Here is a 13418-nt window from a genome sequence, read left to right as displayed (position 1 = left end):
CACACACACACACACACACACACACACACACACACACACACACACACCCATACACAGACACAGAGACACACACACAGAGACACACACACACACACTCAGACACACACAAACACGCACACACTCAGACACACACAGACTCAGACACACACACACACACACACACACCCATACACAGACACAGAGACACACACACAGAGACACACACACACAGACTCAGACACACACACACACACAGACACACACAAACACACACACACTCAGACACACACAGACTCAGACACACACAGAGAGACACAGACACACACACACAAACACACGCGTGTGCACGCACACACACATACACAAACACATACACACAATGTAATCTGATTGCATTTTTTAATGGTTTGGAGGAGTCGGGTACACTGCAGGAAATTTTGCTGTCTTGTAGTCTTACTGAAACTACATCTGTTTAAAGTCAAACCATTTCTTGTGACGTAAACCAATCACATCTAAACATCAGATGAATGGGTCAAGCAAATCGCCAAATACGCACAACTGTACAACAGTAAGAAGGGTCAGACAACTGTCTTATAGCAGCTCATTTTAAGCAGAGCAAGAGACTTATTAGCATGCGCATCTGCTAATGCACACACACACGTGTGCCATGGTCTCTAAGACTTCCCAAGCAACAAAAATGGATAGAGTCAGCTTTTACTGGATGAAAAGCATGAGGTCAGCATTGGGTCCAACGAGTTAGACTGCACTGTGAAGGCCTTGTGTTATAACTGGTGCAGGACATCTTTCAGTAATATACAATTACTGTCAGTTAGCACATTCACTCAGGCTTCTCTGTATGCACATGGTGAGGATAACTGTAGCAGATTGCTATGTGAGAGACTTTCTGTACACAGTGTGCTTTTCTTCTCTTTCTTTTCCTAGTTAGGCAGCCAAGAGGATCAAAAACATGTTTCCAGACTTGTGTGGAAACAGAAATAGGGGGAATTGAAAACATTGCCTATATCATGCACTAAAATATGATTAGTCGATGTCAGAATGTAGTTCACTCCGAATGGACTTTCAAGTGGATTGTTGAACGTGAAGCATGAATATTCCCTCCCACTACAACATGTATTATAAATGTATTTTGGACAAATGTATGCAACTCCTCCTGTTGATTTTTTTTTTAGAAAACTAATCATTATTAGATTTTAGATGGGAACAATGGCTGAATCCTGAATGCGTTTAATATGTTACCCTTAATCAAGAGTGAAAATTCCAATCATTCATGTTCGCACTATCATGGCAAATGCAATATGACACATGCGTAATTCGCCATTTTTCACATCACCACATGTGCTAAAGTTAACAGGACTGTATTGTTATAATACCAGAACAGGCCGCCAAATTTAAATTATTGTTGCAGTAGGAACCAGTAACGTTTTCTTAATTTGACAAAGTATGTGTTTCCAGGTATCTTTTAAGAGAGTAAAGCCATAAGACTCCACCAGTTTTGAACAGACAACCACAAACTTTACCATACAAAGTTAGAACAGCAATACAATCTACAATAAGTCCAGTTTAAAGTTGAGTCAGTTAATAATCAATAAAATAATTATTGGTTGAATCTTATGGGTTTTTGGCTGTCGGTTTTGTCAGGCTTCAGGGAGAGTCTCTTGCTGTAAGGCCCACTGAGATCTCTTGCTGTATTTTGCCATTCCTGCCTCATTAACGACCTGCCTCACCCCATGGTGCCTGCTTTTGCTTGATCCTAGCCTCATTCTAGCAGCCACCCTAGCCCCAGAATGACTTCCACTGCTGCCAATCCCAGAATGGACTGGAATCCCTGGTGCCCGCATCATCAGGCACTGTCAGTCTAGAGCTGGTCTGCACAGTTCCTTACATTTGCCCTGGAGAAGGGGAATTTTATGGCTTGTTTTGCGGGCAAAGACCTGGCGATCCTGGTGGATGGAATGGTGCAGAAGTGTGAGCTCCTTTTCTCCCAGGAGGAGGCCAGGACATCAGTATATGCCACTGATGTTGCCGTACGTCTCAGCTGTCTGGAGGGATGCCCATTGAAGTAGGAAGAAAGGCAATGACTTTCTCCACTCTGCAAGCATATGTGCCACCATCTCCTCTCCAATAGCTCTCTGAGACTGTACCCATCTCCCACAGAGACTCATGCTGTGCCACTCTTATATTGCCTGCAACATCATTTGCTGTAATCCACCCCAAACTGTACACCACTAACCCACTTAAACCAGAGGTGTATACCCTCTGTCCTATCTACTATCACTCGGGACACCTTTCCACCTGCAGCAATAGTGACAGCTGTGGCACCCACTTTCATTGCCTTTGTTACCTGCCTCTCTCTCTCTCATTCCACGATAAAACAGCTTGCAATAAGGCAGTAAGAATTAGAATGAGGTTTATTGTCACATGTACTCAATTACAAAGTACAGGTTTTCAGGGAAATATAAGAAATAAAGAGAAAAGCTGAAAGTTCTACATTACAGTTCTTCATAGTATAAATTAGAAAGATTAAGAAATAAAGTTAAAAGATAAACATTACAGTCTGTCTATAGCCTGCAGTCTCTCCATGCTGTGGGCTTTCTGACAGGTGGAAAAGTCTAGATGGATGGTGGGCTGCCCAACATTTGGCTCTTCACCCCTTAAGTGGAGAGAATTCTGACTCTGACAGTCCCAAGTGGCTGACTGACCATGTCCAAGTCTCTAGACTGGTGTCATATGGTGCCCTTGAGTTGCTGTGCTGGAACCCCCTGAGAGAAGGCTGTGTCCTTTGGCTCTCCTGATGCCTGTGAACAACCAGGAGAAACGTCTGGCTTCGTGTCTGTGCTAAACAGCAAGACAGTACAGCAGCACTGTGAGCCTGGTACCTTTGGCTAAGGGGCAAGGTGCAAAAAGGACTTCACCTGGTGAAGAACTAATACTCCGATAGCTTGTGATTTCAAATAAGCCTGTTGGACTATAACCTGGTGTCGTGTGACTTCAGGAAATGCACATGTCACTGGTGCTGTTCCGACACTAAGTTTTGAGATATATTTTGTAGCAAAGAATATGTTGCCTTGCACATGGTTGAGTTGTGAGTTGCTTGGTTAATACAAACGTAAGAAGATATTCCCCAAGTAAAATTGCTGAAGAACCCTAGCAGTCCTGACAGCATCTACATAGAAAGAAATAAAGTTAACGTTTCATAGTCAATATTACTGTTCTTCAGAACTTCGAGATTCCGAAGAAAAGTCGTATCGGACTTGAAATGTTAACTCTGAAAAGTTTCCTATTTTCCCACCTGACAGATCAGACTCATGGTTTTAGTCCATGTCCCACAGTCCTCGAGTCCCAAACAAGGCAAAATGGCTTCTATCTATTGATTTATTCCCCTCAAGGCCTTTAAATTTCAATCAATGGATTTCAAAACCTTTTAATTTGCAAAGAATAGAACCATACCTTGTTTAGTCTCACCTACTTAGCAAAAGTATATCCTCAGAGATAGCAGGAACTGCAGGTGCTGGAGTCAGAGATAACACAGTGTGGAGCTGGAGGAACACAGCAGGTCAGGCAGCATCAGAGGAGCAGGAAAATTGACAATTTGGGCTTACACCCTTCATCAGGACTCGGATGGAGGAGGACAACTTCTTCAAGGCAGATTTCCTTGGAAGAGGCTTCACAGTAGAGTTTGCAGTTCTTGCTATCTCCAAGTGGCTGAAAGCCCTACTGCGAAGCCTCTTCCAAGGAAGTCCACCTTGAAGAAGTTGTCCTCCTTGCTCCGAACAAAGCCATTACTACAGGCCAGTATATCCTTCCTACTGTAAGATGCCGACCACCGCTCTAAGTATTCCAGGGGTGATCTAACTGGGGCTTTGCATAGTTGAAGCATGACTTTTGCCCCTTTGGATTCTAGCCCTCTAGATATAAAGGCCAGACTTCCAATGGCCTTTCTAGTTATTTTCTATACCTGTAGTACTGCCATAATCTATCATACCACAACTATTCACCATGGTCCGTAGGCAGAGCAAGAGGGGCAGATACATCAATGTAGTGATTTACATTGTTTCATTCTCATGTGCTCCGGGGGAAAAGATGAATTATTGTTACAAAAACAGAAATTGCTGGCGAAACTCAGGAGGTCTGGCAGCATCTGTGGGGAAAAAGCAGAGTTATTGTTTTGAGACCGTTAACTCTTCATCAGAACTTGAGTTCTCTTCATCACTCTTGCCTCTATCGTTCTTCACTTTGTAAAGAAGAGGCATATTGGAATTGAAACATTATTTTTATTTCTCTTTCCACAGATGCTACCAACGTAAAGGTTCTTCAGCAGTTTTTATGTTTGTTGTGGAATATCTTATTATGTCTGTATCAACCAAACAACACCATCGCGCGCAAGACATCCTTTCATCTGCTACAATATGTATCTTAAACTCAGTGTCAGAACAGCACCAGTGGCATGTGCATTTCCCTCTTTAGACATTTGGCTGACTGAGATCGCTAATCTGAACAAAATAGGCTCTATACAAATTCTCAGCAGTGATCAAATGTAATTGAAACCAGATATAAAAACAGAAAGTGCTGGAGAGAAAATCAGCAGGTTCAGTTTCTAACTAAACCAATTCCAAAGAAGAGTCATACCGGACTCGAAATGTTAACTCTACTTCTCTCTCCACGGATTGAGCCCGAGCTGCTGAGATTCTCCAGCACTTTGTTTTTATTTCAGACCTCCAGCAGCCACCGTGCTTTGTTTGTATTATTATTGCTGAAGTCCTCTGAGATTTCCTCCAGTTCCTAACTCTGCCCTCAGATCTTCTTCACTCACCGCCTCCGCTCCCATTCCCATCCTCTGTTCTTACCTTTAAAGTCTCCAACTGCCCTCCTGCATCCCATTCTGAACTTGCACTGAAGCCCTGGGCACCACCTAATGGCAGACGTTGGTTGGTGAAGGGAATTCCACTGCACCGGCCAGCTTCTGCCATTAGATGGAGCACAATCAATTAAAACTTCATCAGTTGAGTGTAATTTTAGAAACCAAAAGAACTGCGGATGCTGTAAATCAGGAACAAAAACAAAGTTGCTGGAAAAGCTCAGCAGGTCTGGCAGCATCTGTGAAGGAGAAAACAGAGTTAACGTTTCGGGTCCGGTGACCCTTCCTCAGAACTGGTGGTGGCTGGGAAAATGTCAGTTTATATGCAGAAAATAGGGAGGTGAGTGGGGTAGGGAGTAAACGATAGGATAGAGCCCGAAGAGAGAGAAAGACAGTTGGACAGACAAAGGAATTGCTAACGATCAGGCTGGGAGGGTGAATAGTTGTTAATTGGGACTGTTAGTGACTAACAACAGGGGCTGTGTAATGGCAGGCTATGTGGTAACAAAGCCTGGTGTGTGGAGTGGGGGACTGGGACAGGGGAGAGTTTAGGCCCTAAAATTATTGAACTTAATATTGAGTCCGAAGGGCTGTAGGGTCCCTAAGCGGAAAATGAGGTGTTGTTCCTTCAGCTTGCGTTGGGTTTCACTGGAACACTGTAGCAAGCCAGAGACAGAGATGTTGGCCAGGGAGCAGGGTGGTGCATTGAAGTGGTAGGCAACAGGTAGTTCGGGGTCTTAATTTTAGTATGTTTTCAAGTACAGTTGTTTCTGCTGTAATGCGATAGTTGCGTTCCTGCACAACATCACGTTATAGAAGATTGTGCTATAGAAATAACAGGGCTTATGGGAAAAGCAGGGTTGGGGCAGACCACCAAAAAATATCACTCAAAATTGCTCAAAAATCACTCAAAATCCTAACACAAAGGATAGCAGTTGAATAAATGTTTAATTCATATCTAATAATGAAATCAATGTAAATTTAACACCTTAACTTGAAACATTGTCAAGATGACTTGATTGGGGAGGAGGTTTTGAGGTTGCCCTGTTGTTGATGAAGGGGCTGGGGATCATCATCATCATCATCACCTTCAGGTCCAGTTGTGTTGCAGGGTTAGGGCAAACTATAGTTAATTCAGAAGTGGATGGCTGTGGTTCATTGTCTTCTGACTGTTTCTAGGGGGTTGGCTTAAAAAAACACATCCAGTTTTTGCTGCTTTGCCCTTTTTCTTCTTGCATGAAGAAGCTGTTCATAGGATGCTAAATAAGATCTTATTCCACAAAGTGCTACCCTGCTGCGTTCTGCATTGTAATCCTTGTCCTCTAAAAGCTGCAACTGCTTCTCAATTTCCCTCAAGATAGAAGACAAAACAGAAGTGAAAAGCTCTCGTGGTGCTGCATCCTGGACTTCCCCCTCAGCGACAAATTGTTGTCGATCAGCTACGGAGAGGTCTTCACAGTGGGACTCAAGCAGCTATTCAACATCCTCACTCTCCACTTCTTCAAGTCCAACTTGCTTTGCAAGATCAACACAATGTTCTTTGATTGTTGGGAGCTCCTCTGACGGATCAAAGCCTTTAAAATTTTGAAAAAAATATGGCTTCCACCGAGCTGCATGCAAGCAGTCCTTACTGACATCACCCCAGGCCTCCACAATAATGTCAATTACATCCCTGATGTTAAAGCTGTTCCAAAATTGAAGAACACTGTCCTTATTATCCCCCTCAGGGGCTGTAATCAGCCTCTTAAATGTGTGCCTTAAATAATAAGCTTTAAAAGCTGCTATTACACCCTGGCCAATGGGTTGAAGGAGAGAGGTTGTGTTTGGGGGGTAGAAAAATGCACTTTGGTGTTTTCAGAAAGATCACCAATCTTGGGAGGATGGCTTGGTGCATTATCCAGGATGAGGAGGGTCTTGCAATCCAAATTCTTTTTCTTGCAATAATTTCTAAAAACATCTTCCAAAGCATCAACAATAAGATCAGAAAAAATTTGCCCCGTCATCCAACCTCTTTTTTGCGTGACCTAAAGTAGGTGCCGAGAGTAGACCTAAAGTAACCTTTCAAGGCTCATGGGTTGGCAGAGTGTTACAATACCACAGGCTTAAGCTCTAAGTCTCCACTGGCATTGGCACCCAGCAGCACAGTCATACGATCCTTTGCCACCTTAAAGCCTGGAGCATGTGCTTCATTCATACAAATGTAGGTTCTTGATGACATTTGCTTCCAGTATAAACCTGTCTCATCTAAATTGAAAATTTGATCAAAGTTGTAACATTCTTCATCAATTTTTTTTTTGCAATGGGAGGAAATGCCATCGCATGCTCCTCGTCTGCACTGGCAGCTTTGCCACATAACTTTATGTTGTGGAAAGCATAGCAGTTCTTAAAACCAGCAAACCAGCCACTGCTAGCACTAAAGGCAGGGACATCTGCAGGATTTTCAGCTTTTTTTGTTAGATCTTCATAAATTGATAAGGCTTTCGCTTTCATGGTGAGAAGGGTGGTCCCAGATCGCATTTTTGTTTGATCTTCCATCCACACACTTAGAAGCCGCTCCATCTCGTCCAAGTTCTTTTGGTCGTGATTTCTCAGATTTCCTAGTACTCAGGCTTGTTCCAGCAATATAGCTTGCTTTAATCTTCTCTGCATTGTCTGTAATGGTGGGTAAGGTAGACTCCTTTATTCTGGTTACGCGAACTATATCACATGTTCTCTCATTTTGCTCAGTTCTGAGTAAGGGACACCGGACCAGAAACGTTAACTATGTTTTCCTTCACAGATGCTGCCAGACCTGCTAAGCTTTTCCAGCAATTTTGTTTTTGTTCCACTTTAAGCACAAGATCACTTTTTTGAATTTACACGCATCCCAGTATCTACCCTGGAGAAAATGTAGAATAAATAGTTTATTTTTAGTGCTATATAAATCTAAAACCAAATATATATAATTATTTATTTTTTCCTGTACTCACCAAAGCTCAGAGCCAGATATTTGATTGTATATTACCTGCCTTGAAATCTGGATTGCAGTTTAAGTATGCTAATCAAATATAGTTCATGAAATGGCTGTGAGGTGCATGCTATGCTTGGATTTAATTATCCTCATTTGGGAGAAAATGATCTCAGAGAAGCATGTGAAATCAAAGTAAGCTTTCATTTGAAAATCACAAGATAACAGGAGTGGATACTTTTCTCTGTTTGTGTCCCACACATCACTGTCCCTTATCGTTTTGCATAGTAATTGTCTTTGGAATCAACTCCACTTGTAAATCAAACATCTGATCGAACTCAATAGCCAACACACCAATGTCTACTTGAAGAAATGGATTTGAAACAAACACGAATATAAGTTCCACCACACATAATTTCTGAAAGTCTTTTGTTGCAGGTTTAGAAAAAAAAAGACTGTCAATCTTCCAAAAAGGCCTTCAGCACAACAACTTTCTTTGTCCGAAACATGCTCCTCAAGGGAAAGCTATCCTTGAATTAACTGTGCATCATTGTATGACATTGGTCCATATTCCCCTTTTTATTTATCAATGTACTTTGAACTCACTTTGGATTTGCCAACCAACATTTTAAATATTAATCTCCTAGACACTGCTGTGAGAAATCCACAAGAAAAGTCTACAGACATTAAAAATAAATAGCTTTGCACACTCCTGTTCTCCCATGCCTTGACTTTGGTTTATCTTCTGTGGTCAGGACCATTTAGATTTTGTGGCAGGCTCCAAGCAGTTTTGCATTGCAGCCAAGTCACGCATGGGTTGTGGTGTAACATTTGTTAATGGTGCTGACTGATGTGCAAGTAGACTTTGTGGTCAAATGTCAGAATTGCTAATGTATTAATAATGGGAGATCAATGTTTATTTTCCCAATAACCTAACATTTGCATTAGCCCACCAAACATGTTTTTGGTTGTGGTACCTGTTACATTTCCCACTCCCAGCTTCCAGAAACTGCAGGAAAGGCATTGGAAAGTCCATCTTCCAGTTTGCAAAATGTTACAGATCTCAGTATGTCAAAGTGCGCCTGCATCTCATTGCCATCACTTTTAACCTGATTTCTTTTCTCCCTCCCACAGGGCTTGAAATAGGTCCTCAACCTCAAGGGGTGGTCAAGGCAAATATTTTAGAAAACATGAGGAAGCTGGTTAATAGTGCCCTGGATTTTGCACATTTCTACAATGAAGGTAGGACTTGCTGAGCACCTGTATGTAACTCGAGCAGCATGATATTTTCCTTGTTCATCAGGATAATGACCTCCTTTAAATTGCAGATTACATAGTTTACAAATCTTTCACTCTCTGCCCTAGTGATCTTATATCTTGATAATTACTCAATCTTGAAAGAGCAGACTCACTTTGACAAAGTTGGCATTTTGCCCTTCCCAGTACCAGCAATAACTTTGTCCTTCAAAAGAGGAGCAGATTGATCATTAGCTGCAAATATTTGTTTGAAAAGAACTCAAAGCTACCAACGCTCATGAGTTTTGGGGTAATATATTTATTTATTGATGAAAGATTTGTTAAAGGACATTAAATAGAGAATAGGGTGTTGAGGGAATATTTCAGAATGCACAAAATAGGTAGAATCTAACAAGTAAGAAAATTTCCAAGAGGAGGACACACCATACATGGTTAACTAAAATAGTTAGTATGAAACTTAAATGAAAAGCATATTATTATGCAAAGATGGGAATTGGGTGAAAAGTCTGGACAGAATATTTTTAAAAATATAAAGAATGACTCAAGTTAATAAGGGAGGAAGAATTAGGCTATGGGTGGGACAACACAGTAGCTCAGTGATTAGCACTGCTGCCTCAGTGTTAGGTACCCAGGTTCAATTCCACACTTGGACAGTTGTTTGTGTGGAGTTTGCACGTTCTCCAAACATGGGTTTCTTCGGGGTGCTCCGGTTTCCTCCCACAGTCCAAAGATGTGCAGGTTAGTTGGATTGGGCATGGGAAATGCAGGGTTACAGGGATAGGATAGAGGGTGGGCCTAGGTGGGATACTCTTCAGAGGGTCGATGTGGACTCAGTGGGCTGAATGGTCTGCTTCCACACTGTAGGGATTCCATGATCCCCTATGAGAGAAAGCTAGCTAGAGATATAAAAACAGATAGTAAGAATTTGTGTAGATATTTAAAAGAGAGTTAACAATATGAACATTGTGGTCTTTTGGGAAATGAGTCTTAGAAATTAATAGTAGAAAATAATGAGATGACAGATGAATTGAACAGTATATGCATTGGTCTTTATTATAGAGTATGTGTGTAACATCCCAGAAATAGCTGTAAATCAGGATATGGAAAAGGGGGTGGAATTCAAGGAAATTACAATCAAGGGGTCAGCTATTTAGGGTAAAGCTAAGAAGAAATTGCTTTACTCAGAGATTTGGAAGTGCTTTTCAAATGTCCCAGTGATGTTAAAGGAACAATATAGTCTTTTTAAACAATCAATTTGAGAGTGACATTAGCTGAGAGTGCACATTGTGTCTCTGCACTGTCAATTGGAAAACAGGAAATAAAGTAGGACATCTAAAATGAAGAAAACTTAAATTAGAAGAAAATTACAAGATAAAAGCGTTGTTGCCTTTAAGTGAAAAATGCAGCACTTTAAACTTCTTGGAAAATAAAACTGTAGGAAATTTTGTCAGGGCCATTTTGTTTAAAGGTGACTCGGTATTAGTTTCACAAGTGAGTATATATTATTAAACTATTAAATCATTTCCTTGGGACAGCAGGAGGTGACTTTGTGTTCGGCAGTAGTGCAAAAAGGCTGATGGTGAACCTGAACCTGAACCTGATGTTGTTTCCTGCCCTGTACAATATTCTTTCCCATTGACTACAATTTTCCCTTCCCTGGAGGTGCTGAGGAAGGTAACAAGAAGGGGAAATAATTGGGAGACTTGCCCCTGATGAGATACTTCCCACCTTCTTTCCACCTCACTTATGCTGTTCTCAGCAACCTTTTTGTTCCATCCCTCAATGAGTGGTCACTTAAGGGTCTTGATTCATCAGCTCCCCTTCCTGTGGAGAGGGGGCAGAAATGGTGACTAGTTTCCCAACTGGAAAATCTGCCTGCTGGGCATTGGAGGTGGAGAATGACGTGTTGCCTGTTAGATCTTCATGAATTAGGTCAGATTTTCCCAGCAGTGGCTGTGGAGGTTAGTTGCCACCTAACACGCCTGCTCCTATAATTTTTTAAAAAATTAGAAAATCACACCCATTGATGGAAATGAAAATTGGGCAAAGTGTAACATTTACTGTCACTCATTTTGCATCACCTCCCAGGTGAAGTTCATCATATACAAAAATTGATTGTCCGTGTTTCTATTTGCTTGTTGACTCAATTCTTAAACAAATATCTGTCCAGTTGAATTTGAATAGTTATTTGCTGAATGATGGTGAAGACACCAGATGACTTTGGTTACCCTGATAGAATTACAGATGACATATTGTAATTCTTTATGCCTCAGGAGATTTAAGAGCTTGCTCACATAATACATATTTATATCTAGGTAAGGAATTTCCTCCATGCACCCTTGATGTTTACAGAGCTTTTGAGAAGGTCGATTACCCCAGGGATTCAGAAGGACAGATTATTGGTATCATTCATCCTCAGCTTCAAGTAAGCGTCATTTTTTTTGGACGTAGCGAGTTCCATTTGTCTTCATAAGCTTTCTCCGTGTATCTCATCTTCCTCACTTGGCAGCTGGGTTTGGTTCTTTGGGTTCCAGTCACTCACTGATACTTTGCCTAAATAGCCATTATTCATTCGTGGGACACGGAGTCAATATCAGCAAGTTATTTTATTCTTTGTGGGAGGGGAGGCATTACATATGGAAATAAATGCTGTCCTCAGCTAACATTCCACACAACAACTTGCAGTAGAGATAGCAAGAACTGCAGATGCTGGAGTCAGGGACAACACAGTGTGGAGCTGGAGGAACGCAGCAGGCCAGGCAGCATCAAAGGAGCAGGAAAGTTGACGTTTCGGATCAGGACCTTCTTCAGAAACGTCACCTTTCCCGCTCCTCTGATGCTGCCTGGCCTGCTGTGTTCCTCCATCTCCACACTTTGTTATACTTGCATTAGAAGTTGTTTATAAAGTAAAAACGGGCAAATACCATTGTCAATATTTCTTCTTTCTAACACCTTGGCATCTCCCAATGGTATTCTTGCTGAGATAAACAGACCAGAGATTGAACAAAGGTGCTTTCTAATCATCGGGGTTTCAACTGTTCACTGCATTCATTCTCTTAATGCTAAGGGTAACTAAGACTTTGTGTGGTGGGTACGCTGAGAGGGGTTGACCTAGAACAGAGAAACTGCATGACAGATTAGGATTGCAATTCTGAAACTGACTCTGAAAAACGTTGCTACGAACAGCAAAAGGATATTAACTGTCCATCTAATCATGCTATGCCTGACTCAGGAATGTGTGCTGCTAACTTAAATCATAAAAGTTTGCAAATAACAGTGTCAGTCATGATGTACTCAAGAGTCTGCATGTACTGCACATCTCTTGAAGTTATTCAATCCTTTGACTCTACAGGACAATGACTGGAAACAACTGAAACCAGGTGATCCTTCATTCCTGACCCTGGGGGGAAAGACCATCCCTTACAATGGAAGCAGTGCTGTGTATCCAGTGTTTGTGAATGAAGCTGCTTATTATGAGAAAGAGTCAGCTTTTCTCTTAACTGAGAAAATAACTCTGAAGGCAAACAGTATGAAGGTTTCAAAAACTTAATCTAATGGATTCTCCAGGACATCTTAACTGCTGTTTATCAGACCAAAGACTAATTTCATCAACACTATGCATTGTAAGAGAACATGCATTGCTACTTTTAATTATTTTCTTCTCTTTCTATTTGAAAAAAAGGTGAATGTTTACTAGTGCAACCAGTCTATTTTGAGTAGGCAGCATCTCATTTGAATCACTGTCAGCTGATGAGAGCCACAGCTTGTAGGAAAAGGTAACATTCATTTCCCAAACACTGTGAAAAAAAGGAGCATTTAGCTGTGGCAAGAATTCCTATCCATCTGAGAATGTGGAAAAGCTTGTTCTTTGAGCAGTTATTGCCGCCTACCTTTGGTATAGGCAATTACAAAGTCATCAACATGAAAATGGGGTGCTAAGATTTTCATTAGTCAATTATTTTTAATTGGGAGTTAGTTTTCCCCTTATTCGCCAAGCACTATCAAAATATAAATGGGGACTAATTTGCAACTAATACCAGGGAAGGACTAAACTTACATTTATAACAGTGCAGGGTTAATTTTTTCAGAGATAGTAGGAACTGCAGATGCTGGAGAATCCGAGACAACAAGGTTCAGGGCTGGATGAACACAGCAGGCCAAGCAGCATCATAGGAGCAGAGAGGCTGACGTTTCGGGCCTAGACCCTTCATCAGAAAAGGGGGAGGGGAAGGGGGTTTTGAAATAAATAGGGAGAGAGTGGGAGGCAGATAGAAGAGGGATAGAGGAGAGGAAACAAACAGGTCGAAGAGGCGGGGATGGAGCCAGTAAAGGTGAGTGTAGGTAGGGAGTTAGGAAGGG

At 41.5% G+C, this 13418-nt stretch overlaps 1 protein-coding gene across 1 annotated transcript in view; it reads left to right on the top strand.

Moving 5' to 3' along the window:
* The window catches only part of aspa (aspartoacylase), a 30114-nt gene extending 16941 nt beyond the window's left edge, over positions 1–13173 (top strand). Inside the window, exons 4-6 of the mRNA XM_020513583.2 lie at positions 8937–9044; positions 11375–11484; positions 12412–13173. Of these exons, the coding sequence (XP_020369172.1) occupies positions 8937–9044; positions 11375–11484; positions 12412–12609 (416 nt within the window). The 3' untranslated portion in view covers positions 12610–13173. The remainder of the gene's footprint in view (positions 1–8936; positions 9045–11374; positions 11485–12411) is intronic.
* The last annotated feature ends 245 nt before the right edge of the window (positions 13174–13418 follow it).

Source organism: Rhincodon typus, chromosome 26 (assembly GCF_021869965.1).
Source record: "Rhincodon typus isolate 14 chromosome 26, sRhiTyp1.1, whole genome shotgun sequence".
NCBI lineage: Eukaryota > Metazoa > Chordata > Chondrichthyes > Orectolobiformes > Rhincodontidae > Rhincodon > Rhincodon typus.
The sequence above is the reverse complement of the archived record's forward strand: the minus strand, read 5'-3'. Positions and strand labels throughout refer to the sequence as shown.